This window comes from Bactrocera neohumeralis, unplaced genomic scaffold, assembly GCF_024586455.1.
Source record: "Bactrocera neohumeralis isolate Rockhampton unplaced genomic scaffold, APGP_CSIRO_Bneo_wtdbg2-racon-allhic-juicebox.fasta_v2 cluster11, whole genome shotgun sequence".
NCBI lineage: Eukaryota > Metazoa > Arthropoda > Insecta > Diptera > Tephritidae > Bactrocera > Bactrocera neohumeralis.
Genome location: NW_026089624.1, coordinates 10,223,826 through 10,249,036, shown reverse-complemented (window position 1 = coordinate 10,249,036; position 25,211 = coordinate 10,223,826). Strand labels below are relative to the sequence as shown.

General features: G+C 34.7%; 2 protein-coding genes and 1 non-coding gene across 3 annotated transcripts; 1 reads left to right on the top strand and 2 right to left on the bottom strand.

Moving 5' to 3' along the window:
- Nucleotides 1–5,362: 5,362 nt before the first annotated feature.
- On the bottom strand, nucleotides 5,363–5,570 carry LOC126766350 (small nucleolar RNA U3). Its single transcript, XR_007668851.1, has one exon. It is a non-coding gene; the product is annotated as a small nucleolar RNA U3 (small nucleolar RNA).
- A 6,704-nt stretch (nucleotides 5,571–12,274) lies between these two features.
- LOC126765768 (uncharacterized) lies at nucleotides 12,275–13,028 on the top strand. Its single transcript, XM_050483511.1, has 4 exons — nucleotides 12,275–12,371; nucleotides 12,435–12,625; nucleotides 12,695–12,848; nucleotides 12,910–13,028. The coding sequence occupies exons 1-4, from the start codon at nucleotides 12,275–12,277 to the stop codon at nucleotides 13,026–13,028; spliced, it is 561 nt and encodes a 186-aa protein (XP_050339468.1).
- A 9,889-nt stretch (nucleotides 13,029–22,917) lies between these two features.
- Nucleotides 22,918–24,252, bottom strand: LOC126765888 (tropomodulin-like). Its single transcript, XM_050483560.1, is given in 2 exon segments — nucleotides 22,918–23,639; nucleotides 23,642–24,252. Coding segments are annotated over 2 exon segments (1,059 nt in total). The 5' UTR covers nucleotides 23,979–24,252.
- Nucleotides 24,253–25,211: the final 959 nt, after the last annotated feature.

Sequence of the window (25,211 nt, the reverse complement as noted above, 5' to 3'; positions counted from 1 at the left end):
ATTTTGTTTCTAATTACATTTAAAATTCCAAAATATCTTGGTGTGCTTTTCGAGGGTTCATATAACCACAGAATCCGCTCGACACTCTTTCTCCAAGAGGTAAACTCTGAAGCGTTTCCCAAAAATTCTCGTAGTGATCGCACTACGGCGGGAATTTTGTCCATTTCGTTCATGTTGTCTCTGTATCTTTCGTCTATAGTTTGATCCCTAATGTTCTGGTTCGTACCATTATTCGAAATACTTTGTATTATGCTTTGTCCGTCCGTCTGTAACATGTGAGTTACAACGTTTTTAACTAAATGTGCCAATTCTGGCGAAATTTGGGTGCCAGAACCGGAAGATCCTGTTGGTGCAACGGGAGTTGTATTCCCTAGCATTTTCTTTAAAATATATAAATATTTTTTCTTTATTAATTTCTGGAGGGTCCCTTTTACAGGAAAGTCGCAGGGTTATTTTACTTTTATAAGAACCGGACGGTCCCCCGTTAGGTGGTGAATCGCGGCCCTTATTAACTTTATGTGTTATTGGCTGTACAAGCCCTTTTTTATTTTTCTTTGCGGTTTATAATTCTCTGGAGGGTCCCCCGTTAGGTGGTGAATCGCAGAAAATTTTGTATTTTATAAGCTGGAGGGTCCCCCCGTAGATGGTGAATCGCAGCTTTGTATTATTATTTATTATTGGCTGTACGAGCCCGTTTATTATTTGTAAAAGAAATAATGTTCTTATTGGAACTCTTAAAACTTTCTTTAAATTATTTACTTTGTTTTCCAAAAAAAAATTTTTTTTTAATATTTTTAAACTATTAATTTTTATACTCTCGCAACAATGTTGCTAACGAGAGTATTATAGTTTTGTTCACATAACGGTTGTTTGTAAGTCCTAAAACTAAAAGAGTCAGATATAGGGTTATATATGCCAAAGTGATCAGGGTGACGAGTAGAGTCGAAATCCGGATGTCTGTCTGTCCGTCCGTCCGTCCGTCCGTCTGTCCGTCCGTCCGTGCAAGCTGTAACTTGAGTAAAAATTGAGATATCATGATGAAGCTTGGTACACGTATTCCTTGGCTCCATAAAAAGGTTAAGTTCGAAGATGGGCAAAATCGGCCCACTGCCACGCCCACAAAATGGCGGAAACCGAAAACCTATAAAGTGCCATAACTAAGCCATAAATAAAGATATTAAAGTGAAATTTGGCACAAAGGATAGCATTAGGGAGGGGCATATTTGGACGCAACTGTTTTGAAAAAGTGGGCGTGGCCCCGCCCCTACTAAGTTTTTTGCACATATCTCGGAAACTACTATAGCTATGTCAACCAAACTTTACCGAGTCGTTTTCTTCAGGTATTTCCATATACAGTTCAAAAATGGAAGAAATCGGATAATAACCACGCCCACCTCCCATACAAAGGTTATGTTGAAAATCACTAAAAGTGCGTTAACCGACTAACAAAAAACGTCAGAAACACTAAATTTTACGGAAGAAGTGGCAGAAGGAAGCTGCACCCAGACTTTTTTTAAAAATTGAAAATGGGCGTGGCGCCGCCCACTTATGGACCAAGAACCATATCTCAGGAGCTACTAGACCGATTTCTATGAAATTCGGTATATAATATTTTCTTAACACCCTGATGACATGTACGAAATATGGGTGAAATCGGTTTACAACCACGCCTTCTTCCAATATAAAGCTATTTTGAATTCCATCTGATGCCTTCTCTGTATAATATATAGTACATTAGGAACCAATGATGATAGCGGAATAAAAATTTACAAAAATACGGTATTTGAAAAATATGTAAATGACGTATAATGAAATCTCGATTATCACTTTACCATGCGAGAGTATAAAATGTTCGGTGACACCCGAACTTAGCCCTTCCTTACTTGTTTTGTTTATATCTTTGCTCACGGTAAGTAAGGCATTGTAAACACGAAAACAAGAAACCTTCGAAAGGGGTGTAGAATTCTCGTCGGATTTAATCACAATATACTTCGGGTCATCACTTTTTATTGGCGGTAAGTCAGGAAAAGCATCATGCAGTTTTTGATACGATTTTTTGCGTTTTGGTTGGGGACCTTGGGCCAGCGCAGCAAACCTGTTGTCCCCGAACTGGAAGCCCGCCGGGGGCATAGTGGAAAAATTATAATACACTGATATAAGTATTGGATTATATTTCTCACTTAAAATAAGTATTAATCGCGTTACTTAAGTAAGCAGACCGTAGTGCAAAAAAAAGAACACCAAAAGAGAGCTATATGAATAGCTATAAACTCAGAGAAAGACGCTAACTCAACTGCTCAGTACGAGGTTTAGTCGGTGACTGTTATTCATAAATATTCATTTTGTTGCTTTCAAAATAATCACCAGTAGATGTAATACAGTTATGCTAACGATTTTTCCAGTCCTCGAAACACTTTTCATAAACACTTTTTGGATAACCTTCAGCTCCTTTAGCGAATTTTGTTTTATCTATTCGACGGATTCAACGGAGCGACAATTTCAGTTTGGGAAACAAGAACGATATCTGGTGAACATTACATTTCGGCTTTAAATTTGTACACAATCGTACTCTTTTTGAAAAAATTCGACTTTATCGGGACGAGCCGAGCAAGAACGCGTTTCGTACCCAAAATACCTACCAAACTCATTCGAACGGACTCGCAAGCGATGTCAACCACTCTTGACGTCTATCTAAGAATTGCCTGACGATTTCCAAGCACTACATCTTTCACTTTTTTAATATTTTCGTCCAGAATGCATGCCTTCTGCAACGCACTACTGAGGTGCACAGAATTAATCAGCTGCTGTAAAGAAATTGGTTTACAGATCGTGCTCATATTTGGCAACTTAGCTAAGTACTTTTTCTTGAAATATCATTTACCCAGTAAATTTAAATACAAATTCCGTTTGCTTTTTTGTCACAATGTATATAATACAGGGTCAACTAGAATGACGAGTATACTATATGCTGATCACTATACTTTCAATACTAAGCAAGTCCAAATAAGCTGTACTGATGCGGTTTTTTTATACTCTCGCAACAAAGTTGCTAAGGAGAGTATTATAGTTTTGTTCACATAGCGGTTGTTTGTAAGTATTAAAACTAAAAAAGTCAGATATAGGGTTATATACATATATCAAAGTGATCAGAGTGACGAGTAGAGTTGAAATCCGGATGTCCGTCCGTCGGTCCGTCCGTGCACGCTGTAACTTGAGTAAAAATTGAGATATCATGATGAAACTTGGTATACGTATTTCTTGGCTCCATAAAAAGGTTAAGTTCGAAGATGGGCAAAATCGGCTCACTGCCACGCCCACAAAATGGCGGCAAAACCGAAAACCTATAAAGAGTCATAACTAAGCCATAAATAAAGATATTAATATGAAATTTGGCACAAAGGATCGCATTAGGGAGGGGCATATTTGGACGTAATTTTTTTGGGAAAGTGGGCGTGGCCCCGCTCCCTACTAAGTTTTTTGTACATATCTCGGAAACTACTATAGCTATGTCAACCAAACTCTATAGAGTCGTTTCCTTCAGACATTTCCATATACAGTTCAAAAATGGAGGAAATCGGATAATAACCACGCCCACCTCCCATACAAAGGTTATGTTGAAAATCACTAAAAGTGCGTTAACCAACTAACAAAACACGTCAGAAACAATAAATTTTACGCAAGAAGTGACAGAAGGAAGCTGCACCCAGGCTTTTTTAAAAAATTGAAAATGGGAGTGGCGCTGCCCACCTATGGACCAAAAACCATATCTCAGGAACTACTCCACCGATTTCAATGAAATTCGGTATGTAATATTTTCTTAACACCCTGATGACATGTACGAAATATGGGTGAAATCGGTTCACAACCACGTCTTCTTCCAATATAACGCTATTTTGAATTCCTTTTGATGCCTTATCTATATAATATATACATTAGGAAATGAAAATACAATTCAATACTCAAAGTACACAAATTGATCTAATCTAATTAATTTTACAGCAAAATAAAAAAAAAATATTTAAATGACGGATAATGAAACCTCGATTATCACTTTTTCATGCGAGAGTATAAAATGTTCGGCGACACCCGAACTTAGCCCTTCCTTACTTGTTTCTTATAAGTTTCTTTTTTTCTTTCCAATAAATTTGTTTATATATTTTCTAAATTATTAATTTTCAAAAAATGTTCTTTTCTTTTTCTTTCCTTTTTTTTTATACATATATTCTTAATTATTAAATTTAAATAGCTTAACTTATTCCTTATATAGATATCAGCTTCCCTTCCATGGCCGGTGACCGTGCAGTTGTCCTTTTTCCTCTCGGTACTTGGGCGCACTCTTTCACTCCCTCGATGCCAGAATGTCAATTCCGCTGCTTGCTTTTCGTACTGCTTATGGTACTTTTGTGAGTTGCTTGTTTTCCGTACTGCTTATGGTACTTTTGTGAGTTGCTTGTTTAACACATTGCTCGTTTTTCGCACTACTTATGGTACTTTTGTGAGTTGCTTGTTTAACACATTGCTCGTTTTTCGCACTACTTATGGTACTTTTGTGAGTTGCTTGTTTAACACATTGCTCGGGCGCCAGTTTACGGGCTTTTTGTTATAGCTCCGAAAAAAAACGTTTTTTTATTTTTATAGGCTCCGTATGACCTTCTTTATTAAACTTTTAATTGCAACTGATTTTACATTGTTTGCTTAAGCTAAAAGGTAACCTTATTCTACCTATGTATCCCTTAACTTACAATTCTTCGGAATTGTAGCTTTAGCGGCTCGTGTCGGATGTTACTTCCTGTTGACAGCTGTAATTGTTAGCGTCAGCTATTTTATTTACATATGTTAACTCAAATATTAGCGTCAGCTAAAATTTTGAATATGTTTCGTGTTAACTTATAGTATACCATGTTAAAAGGCATACATATTCTATCCTATCTTGTGTATCTGCACATGCTCATATGAGTGTATGTATACGCATGTGCGCGTTCAGAAATTTTTCATCACTTATTAATATACTTATTACATGTGCACGCATTGACTTGTTCATACATTCATATATACTTATATGTACATATATTTGCATACATTGCCGAATAATGTAAAAGCATACAAACATACATATGCGTACACATAGGCGAAGCTGCTACAGCGGCAAGGGGTGACAATCGGCGGCCATTACTTTACTTATGCCATATGTAGAACTTCTATTGCTACGAATATGGAAATGACAACGAAATAATGCAAATATGCATATTTCTAAATGTCATTAATTTCTTTGAAGAAATGAATGATCCTGAGAAGTATAGTCTTAACTTTTCAACGGCCAACGCAGAGCGTTTCAACCAAAAGGAATTCATTCATTAAATTCACCACTCATAAGTCGTTTTATACGTTGTAAGCGATTGATTTTCGAAGAAACATCATTTCTAATATGCCACAAGACAAAATTAGAAATGAACTTCTTAACCTCACGCTGTCAGATAAAACGAAAATACTTCGTCATCGTGGGTCGATTTCCAAAAAATTAAATGAAGACCGTACTTCACAGGATCATTTCTGTAGTGAAGTATAGTCTTAATCAGGAATAATGGGATGCCAGAGGATAAACTCACTGCGTAGTCTGATGCCAAACGTGCGTACGCTGTCACAGGCCCGTACTGACTCCCTGATCATCCGTCACCTAACTCCCCAGCAAGCCTGTGCTGCGTGCTAAAACATTCGCAACATGTTGCGTTGGGATGACGTGTGTTGCTGGGACGGCGTATGTTGCTGGCAGTGGCGTGGTTTTATCGCTGCGTATGCATGCTTGTTGTTGTTTTATCTGCTTGTCTGATTTCTCCGTCTTCGTGGTTATGGCGTGTTTTTAACGCTGCGTATGCGTTCTTGTTGTTATATCATCTGCATGTCTGGTTCTTCAATCTTCTTGTATTTCTAGAAGTGGCGTGGTTTTCCCGTTGTGTTGTAAACATTAGGGTGTGCCTTTATGGGTTGTGTGGGCTAAATTCTGTATAGATATTTAATTCTCACAAAGTATACTTTAATAAGTTTTCAACCAACAACAGCCCACTTGGAACTGTTTGAGCTTGTTTACCAAGTCGAGCGAATAGCAAGTACAAACGCAACTGGCACCAAAGGACTTATTCAACTTATATCTGAAAAGTGTATATCTCCACTAAAGCTAAATCAACTAAACTTGTTGAAAACAAGACCTTCTACACATTGTCTTTAAAATATCACATTATGAAAATGGTCGAAATCGGATTACAATCCCCCCAATTCCCCATATATAAAAATATTAAATTTCATTTGATTATTTAACATTACAGTATTCTTCTATAAATGAGACACCAATTAAGTTACACGAAACATAACTTTGCAAATATAGTGCCTATAAGTCTGTGATGTAACAAAATTGTCGATATTAAACAACCCCCCCTATATATAAAAAATGTGGACGACGGTGTATATGGCTGACGTTTTACCCAAAAAAATCGTCCAATTTGTCAGATGTATTATTTCAATTTAGGAAGAACCTTCTTTGGAAATGAGTATAAGCGGGTCAATACTTTCCTTAGATATCATATATCTAATATAATAACTTTCAAACTTTCTGATGACCTTAAATTTTACTAGATATCTTATATATTGGCCGATATAATCGTTTACGATATAAAGCCGGCTGGTACAAAACGTTTGGCATAACTACCTTTTGCATCTGATGGCAATCAATATACATACATATGTAGGTATTATATCACACAGGGGTGTCGCGGAATTTAAGGTAGGTTTTCTTAGTTGTCAGAATTGCAAACCAATTTTGGTTTTGAATGGTGTCACTGAATCTGATTATGCTTTCGTCTTTACGAACATAAGCCAAACCGATATTAGAATTAGCTTTTTACTAATGTGGCAAAATTTGCCAATTGATAAATCTCGAAGCAATTCTATTAAAGTTTGCAAAGAGTTCCGCAATTTTATCTTTTATTTTATTGGATGAATAAAACATTGAAAACTTTAAGGACCGTTTTCTCAAAGTCTTGTTGTCAGCCATTTATCAGTTAACTTCTGGTTAAAAAAAGGTTCTTTGTCGAAAGAAGGTGTCTGGAGTTAAAATAATGATTTAAAGGAAACGTATGGTGATTCTAATTACACTTCAACTGAAACGTACCACTGAGACAGATGAGTCGCTTTCAGCTCGCATACACCGTCAAAGGACAAGGGCTAAGTACTGATATAACCGAGCATTTTACGGTATACTCTTGCAACTTGTAAGATTCTATCCCTTTTGATGAGTGGGTTGAGGTACAACTGTGGTCAGATGTGTTGGTGTTCTGTTGTGGTGTCATCAGCTGTGGTGAATTGAGCTGTGTTTTATTAAGGTGCGCCAGTTTTCCCGGGTCACTGGGGGGAGGCTTAACTCATTTAAACATCCTGGGCTCCCTAGTCGAATATTTTGCCTAGTATTCCACGAATATGTTGTTGTCTGTATTTCGGCGTACTGCTGGTGGAGTAGCCGAGGCGCAAGATACACTCTTACAGCAGAAGTATTTGGTCATGGAGTTGTGGTATACTCACATTTATCCGGGTATGCAGAAAACATATTTTGATTTAAAACATACCACATGTATTTTGAATGTATTTTAACTTGCGTGCAGGGATTTGAGAATAGCAACTTTATTTTGCGTGTTTATTTAATTTTGCTGTTTTGACGACTCATTACACTGTGGAACATTTTTGGGGTTATTGTCTGGGGGGTGAGAAATTCCAAGTCAGGGTGATGGTACTAGGTCAGTATAGTAAAACCCTCAAAGGGTTTGGCGTTCGTATGTGTCAGTTTTTTTTTATGACCTTTTTAATTTTTTCCTTATCTTGATGTTTTTTCGCTTAGTTGTAAGTTGCTGAAATCCGGAAGTCTGTCTGTCCGTCTGTCCGTCCGTCCGTCCGTCCGACAGTCCGTTTATTTGGACGTAATTTTTTTGGAAAAGTGGGCGTGGCCCCGCCCCCTACTAAGTTTTTTGTACATATCTCGGAAACTACTATAGCTATGTCAACCAAACTCTATAGAGTCGTTTCCTTCAGGCATTTCCATATACATACAGTTCAAAAATGGAAGAAATCGGATAATAACCACGGCCACCTCCCATACAAAGGTTATGTTGAAAATCACTAAAAGTGCGTTAACCGACTAACAAAAAACGTCAGAAACACTAAGTTTTACGGAAGAAATGGCAGAAGGAAGCTGCATCCAGGCTTTTTTTGTTAATTTAAAATGGGCGTGGCGTCGCCCACTTATTGACCAAAAACCATATCTCAGGAACTGCTATACCGATTTCAATGAAATTCGGTATATAATATTTTCTTAACACCCTGATGACGTGTACGAAATATGGGTGAAATCGGTTTACAACCACGCCTTCGTTCTGTTACAACTAAGCGAAAAAACATCAAGACAAGGAAAAAATTTAAAAGGTTATAAAAAAAACTGACACATACGAACGCCAAACCCTTTTAGGGGCTTACTATACTGACCTAGTACCACCACCCTAACTTGGAATTTCTCACCCCCCAGATTAGCTGTTGTACTGTGTTATTGTAGCAAACAAATGTATGCGTTGTTTGCTTTTATTAATTTCATTACCGGTTATTATTATCGGTCTATTCTTTATTATCGGCTTATTTAGGATAGTAACTCCACGCCTGGCTCAGATATGGCCAGAATGGGTACTCCTTAGCCCTGGAGTTAGGACTGTGCCATAGAGGGATCTTGCGAGGGAGTGGCCGTGAATAGAGAACGGCTTCTATTCGTGGAGTAGATAATTCTCTTACTAAAACTGAAGCTTTGTATAGCTGATTTCCATAACTCCCTCATGTGAGGAGCGCTATTATGTAGATGTAGATAATTTTATTATATTATAAATATTAATAATATTTAAGTGCGTATGCACTAGTTTGACAAGTAGTAACCCGCCACTGCTCTAGGATTTGTTTAGAAATGGTTTTTTGTTTTCATTTTTGGCGAAAGTCATTCTGCGGGGTCGAAAGGTTACGAACATATATTTGTGTTTTTATATGAGGTTGTCACATCGAAGCTGACTTTGCTTTTTCTACCTTTATGTGGGGTATTGCAAAATTGTGACTCTAGTGGTACGACGTACCGACCATTATTTGATCGAGTAGTTGTGGCTTTAGAAAAGCCCTCACAATACTGATATTCTTTCATTTTTGTTTAATATTTGGGAAAGTTTTCCTATATCTTGAAATTTCCTTAATTGTGAATTAAGACATTTATTTGATTTTTTCTTAACTAGAGTTGGTGTGGTGGTAACTAGTTCTGTAACTAGTCCACTTTGTGTTTGGCTGTGCAGCGTTTGAGCTTTTTGTGCCTTTGAGCAACCATGTGTCTCTTGGCAATTTTTTGAATTTTGGGTTTCGGGATTTGCTTTTGCAACTAAACCCGTGGTTCTTTGTGAATAAGCGCATATTTGGGGTGAGATGGGATATCTGCTGTAATGAAGCATTTAGTTGTGTCATTTGTGACAATATAAGCAGTTAAATTTGCTTTTGCAATTATTAAGATTGTGTGAGTGGGACAAGCAATTTGTGCAGAGTCTTTTTGACTTGACAAAGTTGTTCCTTTCATTGATGTTAAATTCTTTAAATTTCTCGCAAGTTTTAAGCTTGTGCCCTCTTGTGCATAGTTCGCATGACGTATGTTTTCTTTGTTCGGATGTGAACGTTTGTGTTTTGTAAAAGCTTTTGTTTAAATTTTTGTTGATTCTAGCTTGGGATCTGTTTAAGCTTCCATTTTGGTCACGTTTAATGTTCTTACCCAGTGGAACTTGGAAAAAGTAATATCAATATTACAAAAAGTAAATCAATATTTCATTAGTTTTGAAAGTACTTATTGGCTATGGAAGATGAAAGTGATTACTTCGTAAATTGATGGTATGCCAATGAAGAAAAGGTTTATAAATTTAATTCAACCTCGCTACTATTTGATATGTTGAATTTTTTTTTCAAGAAGTAAATAATTAGAAGTAAAGAATTTTGTTTGTAGGTGTTGCAAATTAATTAAGCAATAAATATAAAGTGCATAGAAATAAAAGTGGAGATACATATATATACATATATAGTTATCAAGGTAAGTACTAACATCAAATTTTATTAATCATTAAATTTTATTAAATATGTTATATACATGTACATAAATAGCGTACATACTAATAATATTATCAGATGATACGCGGTTTCGGCAAACGTTATATAAAAAGATTAGCAACTGCGCATTTAGCTAGAATGCAACTACAAAATATGCAAGCAGAATCTAGAAGCAATGATATATTTATGGAAAACATTTCCAATGAAAACGAAATATTTATGGAAGACACTTCCAATGAAATTGATGATAGTAAGTTAAACTCAACATAAATAATCTTTTTTTTTAATTACCACGTGTTTGTTGTTTTCTAGATAATCCAAGTTCATCTAACTTAAAAAAAAAATGATTTAAAATAAAAACTGAAAAAGTGGTACTTTGAGTACAGCCCAAGTAGAAATTCAGTAAACTCATTATTATCAATTTTGCAAGATGAAGGCTTGGATGTCCCTTTGTCGTTACATGGTCTAATAGGACAAAACGAAAAAATTATTGTAAAAAGCGTTCATCCTGGGGAATATTTCCATATAGGCATTAGCTATCATTTACAAAAAATTTCTGATAGGATTAAAAACATGTCTGAAATAGTGATAGATAAAGGCATTGATGGTCTTCCTTTATTTAAAAGTTCCAAAAGGTCGCTATGGCCAATATTAGGCTCTATAGAAAACATGCAAGAAAAATATGTATTTTTAATAGGAGCGTTTATCGGTGGCTCTAAACCTGTAAGTGTAGATCAATACCTACATGATTTTAATAATGATTTAAAAAAATAATGCAAGAAGGAGTTCTCATCAATAAACAACCTATAGCTGTAAAGATAAGAGCATTTATTTGTTACGCCCCTGCAAGAGCTTATGTTACAGGGGTTGTAGGTCACAATGCTTATTATGGTTGCCACAAATGCACACAGAAAGGGAAAACAATTGGACATGTTGTGGTTTATAGCACAAAAAGGTGCGATGAAAGGACGGATTTAGATTTTTAAAATCGTGTGCACCCAGAACATCATAATAACATGTTTAAAAATATTCCTTCAGAGCTCGAAAAGCTTGGAATAAAAATGGTATCGCAGTTTCGCCTAGATCCCATGCATTTATTGGATCTAGGAGTAACAAAAAAAATGCTGATATGCATTATAAACCGTAAAACAAATAATTTTAAATTGCAAAAAAAGATAAAGAACTGATTTCAAAACGGTTACTTGCTTTAGGTACTTTTATGCCAAAAGAATTTTCAAGAAAACCAAGAAGCCTCGATGAATTAAAATTCTGGAAGGCAACTGAGTTTAGGCAGTTTCTTTTGTATACTGGCCCTATTGTTTTGAAAGGCATTATTAGTGATAAGTTTTACAATCATTTTTTAATTATGCATTGCGCCTATCGTTTGTTATGTTCTAAGAAAACGCTATTTTGATGACTTGGATGTAAGCGACTAGCTATTAAAGAAATTTGTAATTCTGTTCCCCAGCTCTACTCTGAGATGGCAGTTACTTATAATGTACATAATTTGCTGCATTTACCGCAGTGCATAAGAGAAATAGGGTTTATCATGGTTTTTACTGCATACAAGTTTGAGAATTTCATGCAAGACATAAAGAACAAAATTAAATGCCCAACAAGAGTTCTTCAACAGCTTAATAATTTATATGTAAATGAAGTAGTAGTGTCATCAAAAAGTCCAGGGGTTGGTTTTAAAACAAATCGGGAGAAATAATTTCATTTGAAAGCCATTTTTTTTTTATCAACAATTCAACCAAATAATTACTGCTGTATAACTCCTTGCATTCCCTTCAAAATTAAGGAATCTAAGCAAATAGATGATGAGAAATATATAGTGGGCAATAGAGTTTTGAGCTTTGATAATTTTTTCACGCAACCAGTCCAATCTTTGTCAGCATTAGGAATAGTAATAGCGAGTAAAGATATATGTATGTATGTTCTGATTTAGAAATATTCAAAATAAGTGATATAAATTATAAATATACAGCTTTGCCTTATGGAGAACAAATTGTCATGATGCCCATTCTTCATAACGTCATCTGGTAATATTTTTTTAAATTTTAGATATCTAAAAATTTTATATGTTTTAAATGAAAATTGTTACACTTATGTTTAATTGCAGATGTCTTTATTTAAGTCGCAAATCCCCGATTCTGATTTATTTATCGCTTCTAGCGAGTTTACCAATATAAATACAACGAATAACACTAAATTAGAAGGAAATGTCAATAACAAAGTTCATAATTTCAATGTTTTTAATCAAAATGTTTGTGTTTATTAAAAAAAACTTGATATCATTATAGCCAACCAAAACATCATAAAGGGACAACAAGCAGAAACGTTGGCGATGTTTAAGCAGCTATTTGAAAAAGATGTAGGCTCCTATGGAACGAGAAGTGTGTACCCGTTGTCCAACTTGGAAGCATTAAAAAAACTGAATGCAGATATAGTGGCAGGTTCCAGTGCAGACTATGTAAGTTGTCTATATAATCCCTTAAGTTTCACTTTTTGACTAATAAATATTATACCTATTTTTCTATAGATAAAAATCAGTAAAAATATAATAGGCAGAACGGGGATTATTAAATCTATTGAGGGTATTTTCGAAAGGAGTCTTATTGTTCAGTTGAACTTCGATGGCATTCATTCCAAATACTCCTTAAAGGAATGCAAGGGGTTAATCGACTGCTTGTTTGGTAAATAATTTTAGAAAGGAAAAAATATATACATATTTTCTAAAATTTTTTATGATTTCAGAGGCATCAATGAAAGAAGGATATTCCCATGGCGAGTTTGTTAAAGACTTGCGACAAGCTTTAAAACTGGCGAAAAATCGTCATTTCAAAACAAACTCCATATTAAAATCTAAAAAATAAAATATTTAAATAAAATTAATGGTGTCCACTGTTTCTGCTATTGGTAGGTTTATAGTAAGTAGTTACTAGTATGTAATAGAAAAAATAGTTTGGAGGAAAGTACTTCGAAGTATACGAAATACTGGGCTTATAGTAAGTAGTTACCGAATTAACAAAATATTGGTGTGGGGAAAGTACTTCGAAGCACACGAAATATTAGGTTTATAGTAACTACCTACTGAATTAATCAAAATTAGGTGTGGGGAAAGTACTTTCCGTCAAATGAATTCGTAAGCGAAGTGGAGGTCCTTCGCTCCAATGAAATTGATCAGAAAAACGAAATTAGATAGTATTATTGTAGGAAAGTACCTTTACTTATTTTTTCAGTAGGAAGTATCCAACTTTTTTGTTATATAAATTTTTATTATTACACTTTACAAATTTGTTAAATAGTAAAATCTTCTTTATTGAAAATTTCTAAAAGAAACTGATACATTATATATGAATCTTAAAAATACCAACTGGTAAGCTAGCTGTGGTTCAACGAAACTGCAGCGGCGTCGGCAGAGTTTAACGGATGTTGAATGGTCAGCAGAATTGAAGTTGATTATTGTTGTTGATATTATTATTTATTGATCAGCAATAATGTCGACCACTTTTGGGGGTTGCAGCGGATGTTTGTTTATGTTATTCAACTTTAACAACAACATTGTTGCAATGATTGTTGTTATGTTGAAATAAATATTTGTTGTGTCAACTTTTAAGTTATTGAACTTTAACAATTACATTGTAGAAATGAATATTGTTGAAATAAATATTTGTTGTATTAACTCTCCCTCCTCAAATTCCTACTTGTCCTCAAGTAGCTTTAAAAGTATGGTATGTTATTAAATTGTGGTTGGACTGATCTAGGAAAATTGTTCGTTTCACTTATGATTTCTGTCGGAACTTTTCCAATTTGTAGGATTAGGTTTTCCTTTGGCTTTATACAAAATTTGTGTATTACAACTATTGCTATAATAATGGCAGATAGAAAAATTATGGCTATTCGGTTCGAGGAGGAATCTGTATTTATTTGGTCTAATTGCTTCCTATTTTTTATGTTGAGTGCGTGTAGGGATTCCAATGATAATATTTGAAGACGCTCCAATTCTATTGGGGTCATTTGGATGAGTGGTGCTCCGGGTTTCAAAATAGTTTTCTCCTTGTTGCTGAATTCTTTATTATTTATGGTTATGTTCTCATTCCAATAGTGTACGAGATATGTTCCTTTCAGATGATGGGTTATATTATTCTGTATTAGACAGCCGTTAAAGTTGTTAAGTAGGATTAAGCTGTTGTCAATATCTTCGATTTCCGGGATATGGTCTGCATTACTGAAATCACACAGCGATTCTTTGCCCTCAACTAATTTAGAAATACATTTGGATTCTCTTAAGTTAATGGTTGTATCTTTTTTACAAATTTTTATATTGTTGGATATTTTACAGTTTTTTGGTACTTTTAACATAGAATTTTCGGACAAAAATATTTCATCTGTTTCTAAGTGAACTATTAGTTTATTTCTTACAACTGGTTTTATTAATAGATTTTGATAATTGGTTGCTTCTAATTCTGGGATTTTTACAATGTAAACAATAGCTGTTTTATTATGTAAGACTGATACTTCAGCGAACTCTAACATTTCTTCGACTGATAGAGTTGTTATATTATTTTTTTGAAATATTTTGTGGACTTCTTGTAATTCTATTTCGTTTAAAAGTAAGGTATTTATTATATTTTGTTTTGCCCATTGAGTTGCATATTTGACATTTATTATTTCTTCTTTGATTAGTCTTACTTGATTTTGGAAACTTATTGCTATTTCATTATTAAAAAAATTATCTTTCTTTATTGCATTTTTTAACATATTTGAAATTGTAGTTAAGTCATTAATTCTATTCTGTAGTTGTTTATTTATAATGATCTGGTTGTTATTGTTTGTATTAAGGCTATTTAGATTATTTTGTATTATTAATAGATCATCATGATCTGGATTTCCTGCAACATATTTCTAGGCTGATCCAATCCAATTTATTGATCTAGTTTGGCGGTCTTGTAAAGTGAGTGTATTTAATGCAGTGAGTGATTGTACTATTTCGTGAGTTTGAGTATGAAAGAGATAGCTTGTTTTAAGATCTTTAATGGTATGTTCACGAATTTTTAATTTTTAGAAGTTCAATTTATATTTGCTGAAGATCTATAACAGTGAATTATAAAAGGTTAGAAATATTTTTTTTTTTTTTTTGTTTTTTTTTATGTTAGACATTTGACTAACTAAACATTTTTGATGTTACTTTTATGAACAACTCTCCCATTTGCTGTAATAATTATTGTGTGTTTTTACAATTTCTTTTTTATATCGTGATGAAAGTTTAGATCCTAATCTGCTATTTTGCTTAACAAATATTGTCTGCCCTGGTGTCTAAGTTTTAATTTTTTTATGGTCCTTGTTATGGATTTCTACCTTCATTTGAGTAAATCTGATTTTAAAGGATCTTAAATTTTCCGTATACAGTCTTTGAATCTGTCCCATTATGTCTTCTGTCGTGTAGATTCCATATGTTACTGAAGGGTTTAAGTATTTTCTCAATATTTTCATTAGATCATCATCAGAATAAGTTGGTTGAAAAACAGTGTGTCTATGGAATGTAGGAAATGGAATGGTAAACTTATAGTCAGGAGGATGTTCTTTGTAAATAAAAATTTGGTTTTTAAAAACGTTTATCGGTACCTCAATACTGGGGATAAGATTATGAGAAGAGCTTTGAGCACTGTGTTGGGTTTCTGTTATTGAATTAATTTCATATTGTTTTGGTACTCGAGACAATGCATCGGCTACAATATTTTCTTTTCCTGGTTTATAGAGTAATTCCTTATTGTACTCATCCAGGTATGACTTCAATCTTTTAATCGCTATTCCACCTTTTTTCCAATTACAATTATATGTAAGTGGTTCGTGATCTGTACTTGTGCGTATTTCGGCTTCAACGTTAGTGGTATAGGTCAGTTTGTCATCGGGTTTTGGAAACAAATTTGGGCATTTTTTAAACAAATGATTTAATTCTTTTCGTTGATAATTTGCGAGATGATCTAATTTGGGTATAATTGCATTTACTGATTCAAAATGTTTCTCTTTTATGGGAATACTCATGCCGTTTCTAAGGAACAATTTATCTCTTTCGGTGTCAATAATTGCACCAAGTTCCTTCAAACTGTCATTTCCTAATATTCCGTCAAATGTTCTGAGTGTGCGTAATAAAAAGAATTTAACTATTGATTTTGGATCATTAAACAAATTAGCCATTTTGTAATGGGTTATTTTTATTTTACCTCCTACGGATACTGCATTAAATGGGGTTTCATTCTGTAGTGGATTCTGAACAAATTTTGGCTGAATATAATTTCTATTGGATCCGGTATCAATCAGTATTTTAAGCATTTGTCCGCTACTCACCTTACATTCGAAATATGGAAGTGAGGAGTCAGTTATTTCTAAAAAATTAATATAAATAGAATCGGTTTGCTGTTCTTGGTCACTATTTTCAATAACTTCGGTATAGTCGCTAAGTGTTTCATCGTAATCTGTTTGTTCTTCTTGTTCTGAGATAGTTTCTTCATCTTCGCTAAGGACAATAATATCGTCAATGTCTAAAAAATTCAAATAAGTAGAATCGGATTGCTGTTCTTGGTCACAATTTTCAATAACTTCGGTATAGTTACTTAGTGTTTCATCGAAATTTGTCTGTTCTTCTTGTTCTGAGATAGTTTGCTGATAATCAGCCATAGTTGGTACTGGTTCTTCTGTGCCTGTTTGTTGGTAAGTATCTGTCTGAATATTAAAATTCCTTTGTCGTTTGGCTATCTCGGCAGTGGGCATGGGTGGTCTTTTACCTAAATCAAATTGTGGTCGGTTCATGTAGTTAATCTGCTTAGTTTGGATACTTCTGTCAATGTCCATCGGTTCTGGTCGTGGTTGTGGTTTGGCAACCATAGGACGAGGTGGTTGGTATAATGGTCGTTGTATGTTATGGTTCTGTGCAAATTGGTTACCTATATTAGTAAAATATGGCCTTTGTTGTGGTTGTTCGAAAAAATTATTTAATTGTCTGGGATTCATAGTTGGGTTTTGCGGTGTGTTAATTCTAGGTGGAAGAAATGGTCTAGCTTGAAAATATGAAAAATGAGGTGTCGGAACTTGGCGTGGTACTAACGTTGGTCTATTGGGTTGATTTCTAAATATGTTTTGTTGTCCTCTATTTGACGCATGATTGGTACGGTATGCTTGATTTTCCAGTTTCAAACATAAATGCAATGCAGTTGGTAAATCAGCAGGCTCCTTCATGCCGAGAAGACGTGAAAGGTCTCCACGTAATCCGCGAATAAAGGTATCAAGAGCCTTATCCCTGTACAACTTGGTCATTAATTGTTCCGATTCTCTGCCTAATTCCATACACCCTATCTTATTAAGGATCAACGATAAATGTTTATAGACGGCCTGATGGAATTCCTCAACAGACTGGTTAGCACCTTGTGCTATGGTGGTCATTTGGTACTCTAATGTACCCAAGTCCCTTTTATCTGCATAATGTAGCGTAAGGCATTTGGAGATGGCACTCCAATTTAAAGGTACGTTGTACGATTCTAACGCAGTGTCTGCGTTACCAGTTATTTTATTGCGAATGGTATGCAAAATACCAAAGTATTTTGGCGTACCAACTGTGTGTTCGTAAGTTCTTAAAATTCTGTCTACACTTTTTTTCCATGAGCCAAACTCGGCTGGGTCACCGGAAAATTCTCTTAAACTTTTTACTATGTCTGGCACTTTGTCTAGTTCTCCTAAATTACCTAGGTGCTCTTGGTCAATTCCTTGACTCTCTACATTGGTAAAATCAAATGTTTGATTTTGAGTTTGTTGTAATAAAATCGGTAATTGTTCATATAACACTTGCCGAATGGCATTTGTTAAGTCGCTAGGTTGGGTCATATTTCTGTTGTTTTGAAATGTCGCTTGTCTTTGTAACTGTCTTTGTCGTTGGTGGGGATTTTCTTCAATATCAATTAATGGGGGTCTAACTAAATTATTTGGATTAGCCATCCGTTTTATCAAAATTAAATTTTGTATTATTAACTTAATTGGAGTATTTTACTACCATAAGTTTTTCTTGATTCGCCTTAATCAATCAATATCATTATTTTAATTTATTATTATTGTTTTTGAAAACCAGTAGCTGGTTTTACCCTTTTATCCTGGAGGGTCCTTTGGGTAGGAATCGCAGAATTGGGTTAAATTATACTACTTTTGCGTACAAAACTTCGTAAGTTAATTGTTTGCAAAAGTAGGAGTAATTATTTTATTATCGCTTTACGCCTTTTTTAGAAATATGTTATTTATAATTTGAATTGCTTTTTTAGATAATTTTTTTTTTTAATAATTTCCATTTAATTATAAACTTTAAAAATTTCCACATAATATTCACTTTATAATTTTTCAATATCTTCCACTTTACTTAATTATATATCGGGTGATTTTTTAAGAGCTTGATAACTTTTTTTAATAAAATTTTCTTTATTTGAAACGTTAATTATAGACTTTTAAAATTTCCACATAATATTCACTTTAAAATTTTAATTTCTGATTTAATATAATAATAAGATTTTAAAAATGTTAAATTTTCACACTTAATTTTTACTTAAATCTAACTTACATTGCTATTTTTTTTATAGAGAATTTCAAAATTTTCAGATAATATTCACTGATTTAATATAATAATAAGATTTTAAAAATGTTAAATTTTCACCTAACTTCCTGGTAGTCCGGATCTCTCCCGTTTGGTTTTCTTGGTGTCCCTACTAGGGATCCTGCAACGTACTCTTGAATAGAAGGTGTCCTGCGGGCTTGCCTTACAAGACTTGTAGTCCACCGATGTTGTCCAACAAGGTCTACTTTTAAGTTTTTATCCTCGTTGGTCCCTGCTCGGGCGCCAGTTAAGTTCTTCTTTATTGAATTTCTAAAAGAAACTGATACATAGAATCTTAAAAATACCCTAAGCTAGCTGCGGTTCAACGGCAGCGGCGTCGGCAGAGTTTAACGGATGTTGAATGGTCAGCAGAATTGAAGTTGATTATTGTTGTTGATATTATTATTTATTGATCAGCAATAATGTCGACCACTTTTGGGAGTTGCAGCGGATGTTTGTTTATGTTATTCAACTTTAACAACAACATTGTTGCAATGATTGTTGTTATGTTGAAATAAATATTTGTTGTGTCAACTTTTAAGTTATTGAACTTTAACAATTACATTGTAGAAATGAATATTGTTGAAATAAATATTTGTTGTATTAACTTGTATGTATGTATGTATGTGTTTCTATATGTGTGTGTACTATTAGCATCTGATGCGTTGCAGTTGTTGTTTGTGTATTTGGGTGGGTGAGTGTTTACAAATTTGTGAGGTAAGTCTTCGCAAGTGCCGTAAAATACGTAAGCACACAACACAATAACGATTTTTCTTTCTTTTTTAACATGAAATTCAGTGTTCTTGTGTGGAGTTGAGAATTCAAAGAATTTACCGTCACACCATTCACCAACCTTTTTGGCTTGAACCGACGTAATTGTAATTTGTTGATATTAAATTTATTTAATTTTAACGGTTAACACACAATTTCTCTACACTTCAAAAGTGTTCTTGTGTGGAGTTGAGAATTCAAAGAATTTACCGTCACACCATTCACCAACCTTTTTGGCTTGAACCGCCGTAATTGTAATTTGTTGATATTAAATTTATTTAATTTTGATATATACGCAATAAATTTAGCCTTTCGAGTGCTTCAAGAAAGCTGACGTATGCTTGATACTAAACAATTGATGTTTGCTTCTTACACCCAGATACTTTTTCACATTTGCGAGAACAACCGCGCGAAAATGCAAATCAGACTCAAGAGGACTTTGATGGGCGCCATGAGTTGCCAGTTTGGTGGACTAACAGTCACTTAGCATTGTAAGCTCACTGAAATGTGCCACCCTTGAAGTTCTTGTATAATTATTCTAGCTGTCTTTCACGTTTTTAGTTTTAGTAATGGCATCATTTCACGAATATACATACATATGTCCACAAACTAAATGTGCACACTCGAAATTGCACTGATAAGGTGCAAGCGGCCGCAAGTGCGTGATAGGTTGTAGAGACGGTAGGTTGAGTTAAGTTTTGGATATTTTTCCCTTCCGGTGTGGTTTAAAAACGAATCGAACGCATTTGCACTTGACTGTACAATATATAGTATTTTTATAAACTAACCATGCATTTAGTACATTTACTGGTATCATCTGTTAATCATACAATCATATATGTAAGTATATATGTGTGTGAGTGTGTTCCAAAAGTGTCACTATGAAAATTACATGATTTTTTACAAATATTTTGCGTTCAAAAGAACAAAAACGCAACGGAGCGCTTACAATTTATAAACATAACTACAATTAGACACCATTTTGTGTGTGATACAAATGAAATAACCTCAACAATAAACTAATAACATAAATAAAACTAATTCTGCGCATGTGCGCACAAACGCGTATAAGTTTTTAAAACATAATTCGATAAAATTTAAGTATAAAATAGCATTTCAATCGCACATATGTATGTATATATGCAAATATGTGTGTAGGTAAGCTAAGAAAACAAACAAACATTTATATTTTATTGCAGATCGGCTGTTACGTAATACCCGTATGCATTTTTTTAAGCATTTTTTTAAGCACTTTCATTGAGAATAATAAAGCGTGTGTGTGCAGTTTGCTCCGAGCTCTGCGCTGGTGTTAGTGCCCATGCATTGGTGCCTGCGTTTTGTTTACAAACATAATTGCTGTAACTGCATATGTAACTTTAGCATTCAAGTAGTCTAGCAGCCCTATTCTGGAAAAACCTTTCAACTGAGTTGAGAGGAAAAATTTGAGAGATTTCTTGTAAGGCATATTTTGTGAGGCTATTCTTGCTCAAACCTCATAAGAAAAAAGCTTAAAAAAGTCACCACGAGAGATAAAAAGCTTTTCGCTGTCAAACAGCTTTTTTAATAAAAATAAGCAAACAAAAATCCTCCTACTACGTACATTGCTTATCATCTACATATGCATATCGCTGATAACCAATAAATAAAAAATAAATCCAATATTTGTTTATGCATTCATAAAAATAGATCGAAATAATTCTTGCAAACAATATAAGCGATAGTAGGAAATCATAAAATTGAACTCTGGTGCCTAATGAAATATTTTATTTAATTTTTGTTCAATTACCAGATGCAGTAGATTTGAAAATGCTTTCTAAAATTTTAATATTTTTGCTTTAATTAGGCAGAGTTTGATATTATATTTCACACGCTGTTCTAATTATCTTATTTCACATCACATTACATTTTGTTATTAATAAAATTATAGCTAACCAAACTAGATATATGTATGCATATGTTGGCTTTATTTTAAACATATGTATTAATAGAAAGATTGGTAAATGGTTTGAATAATATAGAACATTACGTACTGCTTCTACATTAAGGCTGTAAAATACTTTAAACAATTCCAATATGGGTACAATCGATTGCGCCGATTATGCCCTTGATCCTAAAGCATATAACTATTATCAACGCATTTTTGGTAAGAGCCATGCCCGTAAAAATACAAACACGCCAGGAAACGCAGATCAAAATATATATTGGACTTCTGTACATCATGCGGCACCAATTCACTTATAAGTAATTTACATAGCGATTTTGGGAATCGAAATGTATTAATAAATGTTGTGTCCTGCATACTAAAAGGATCGCTTTTGTCTCGCAAACCTTTTAACACTTTCCTCCTACCGCCCGATTCCTCCTCCTCAACAATTGCCGCATATACAAATAATAGTTCCTCCATGCTAATTATAACACTCAATTCTCAATTTTTTAAAAAAGTAAAATATTGATTTAAAACAAAACAAACACAGATGTTTTCTATTATGATGGCTGCTTTCACACGTCACAGATATTTGTGATAGTAGTGAGCATTTGAGCTTTTGAATTTTCGCCAGAATAAGGTAACCCTCACCATAGTGAGAAACATCACTGTAGTGACGTTGGTGACTTTTGTGAGGACATGAGAATAGGGCTGTAGGATTATAATTGATGTTAGTTATTTGCTTTTTGAAATCGTACGATTAGGTATGTGTGTATAAATAAGCGCCACGGCTTGCTGCGCTCCGATTCAACTTTGATCTGATGCGGCTGTGCGCTGCCAAGCGCCCACAGTATAGTTGCGGCTGAAGTGACCCAAACGTCGTAAGCGGCCACTTTTTGCACAATTTCATTCAATAGGACTTTTCTCGCTTGATTACAACGTAACCGGTCGATGGCGCTTTCTGTGCTAGCACCTTAGTATTAAGTTTATTTTTGTAATTTACTTACTAAATAAACTGACAATAATAATAATAATAATAATAATAATAATTGATTACACCCTTTATTTTTCTGGAAATTGATATTGTGACTGCTGCGGTCATGGTGGTGGTGGTGGCAGTTGAATTGTAGTTGGAGTAACACAGTAGTAGATGGAGCAAGTGATTAGTCGACCAAATTTTATATTTTGGTGGTTTTCGGTTTTTGTTTTCATTGCCTTAACATGATTTGCAAACATTCATTCAATAATACAAAAAGAGTTTTAAAATTTTCAGTTTTTTGTTGTACTTATTTTTTGTTTCAACACACACACATTATTAAAGTAGTAGAGAATTATGTATGTATATTGTAGAGGTTTTCTGTTTGTTTACGGTTGGCTTTGCAACTTAAGGTGAACAACAAAGTGGCTAGTTGGTTGGTTGGTTGGTTCACACGGTTTATTTACGCTCAGGCGATTTACTATTTACTATTCTGTCGATGTTTCGCTGCAAATGTGCGGCAACTCTGTGGCGTGAGTCATTGAACTCCAAATGCAGGCCCAATCTGAGCAATGATGGATTCTTTTCCACTAATTCGGTTATTTCCATTTCGATCTTGTTACCGAGCACTGAGGATCGTTGATTGGAGGCCCTGAACTCTTCAATTGTGCGGCACTTGAGCAGGGCTTTCACTAAGGTCACAATAACAGGCGGACTAATGAAATTCGTCTCAACATTTAATACTCTCAAGGTTTTGCTTTTCACAATTGTTTCAGCCAATAAGAGAGCTGTCTTGTCGGTAAGACCGGCATTTGTTAAGGAAAGAACTTCCAAATTTTCCCTTTCAGGCAGTACTTGGAAAAGTTGTTCCAATTTCTCATCGGAAATGTTCTTAATGTTATTTAAGTTCAGTTCAATCAATTTTGAATCGTTATCTTTTACGCGTTTAATTGATTCTTCGACATCTATGTTATTTGGTGCGTTCAAGGGGAACAATTTTGGTTGAGTTGATTTTGTAATACCGTCCCATCCCATGCCAACTGGTTGACCTTTATTCAACAAAGAAGCATGATATTGGTCCTGATTCATCATCGAGTGGAAGCCAAGAATAGCAGCCAGATCGATAATCTCTTCTTGTGTAGCGTCGCTCAGTGAATGCTCATACTCTTCACCCAAATCGATGGTGGTACCCATTTCTTGCCACGCACTGTACCCTTAATGTACGGCTCAAATTCGGGCTCATCGGGTGTTTCTAAGGCCTGCTTATTAATATGCTCGATAAGCTTTTTGCGATTCAACGGACCAGTGGGATCTTTGGCACATTCATAACTGCAACATTGTTCGGGTGGCAGGAAATTGTCATCGGAATCGACATCTTTGGCCAAAATATTGATTTCTTCCGGTGACAAATGCGCCAGCAGAGCATCAACATCAACCTCATCATACGCGCTTAAATCCTTGCCATACAATTTGGCAGGTGTAGTGAGAGTGGTGGTCTTGGTTATCGATGAAGTCTCCATATCTTAAATGTCCTTCAGGAATTATAAAAATTTCACTCCACACTATTTAATGAATTTAACCTTTCACTTAAATTAAGTTTAATTGATATTTTCGATCTAAAGCTCAATCACACCAATTAATTTTAATAAAAATATATGCCACTTTTTTCGTTTGGGCGTGAACGTAAACTCTGTGACACACACACTTGACACCGTTCTCACTTGTCCCTATTGAAGGGATACACTCTCTGCACCAAAGAATATTTTGTTGTGTACGAAGAACCGCCTGCGAAATCACCTCCGCATAATATAAGCTGTTATTTTGTTTTTAATAATAAAAATAATAACTCAATCCACGCGATATTAGTAATGATTTGCGAAATCGACTACACTCAAATAATGCTCAATAAGAAGTTGGTCCGGCTCAAAGGACCATGAATAATTTGATAATAATACTAACCACACATCCACATTATGATTGTTTAAAAAGATAAGTCCGAATCTCGTTTAGCTATAATAATAAAATTTATTTAACTTTATGTGTATTGTGTGCATATTACTTTTATATAAAACGGTAGCCGATGTTAAAAAAGGGAATTTAGTACCCCAAAATATTTATCGCGCAAGCTCGTCGTCGAATCACGTCGACTTGACCGTAGCGCGCAGGATCTATATACTACTTCGGAGCGAAAGGCACTTTGCGAATAGTGTGTGATGAATTCTGCTGTCGAATTGTATGTGACGAATGTTGACGTGCGAATTGTGTAGAACGAATTGTTTCCGCTTTCCCGTTTTTCTATCCCTTTTGATGAGTGGGTTGAGGTACAGCTGTGGTGAGATATGTTGGTGTTCTGTTGTGGTGTCATCAGCTGTGGTGAATTGAGCTGTGTTTTATTAAGGTGCGCCAGTTTTCCCGAGACAGTGGGGGGGAGGCTTAACTCATTTAAACTATTGCCATATTTTAGTTCGCGTTAGCTAAAATTATATTAAAAGCACCATGGAATGAGATACGTGAGAGATGAGATAACAAAATCATGAGAAGTAGTTTATTTCAGTTGGGTATTATGGACTCTATTTTATCTACCATAGACGGAAATTCCTCCTCTCCGAGCACAATGCAGGAGAGATGGGTGGAGATCGACGTCAGATTGTCGAGTATGGTGCTAAGCTATGTACTCGACAATCCTGCGGGTCCTCACTCGGAGTTTGACTCCTCAGAGATCTTCAGGGTCATCAAGTGCGCGGACCAGGTCT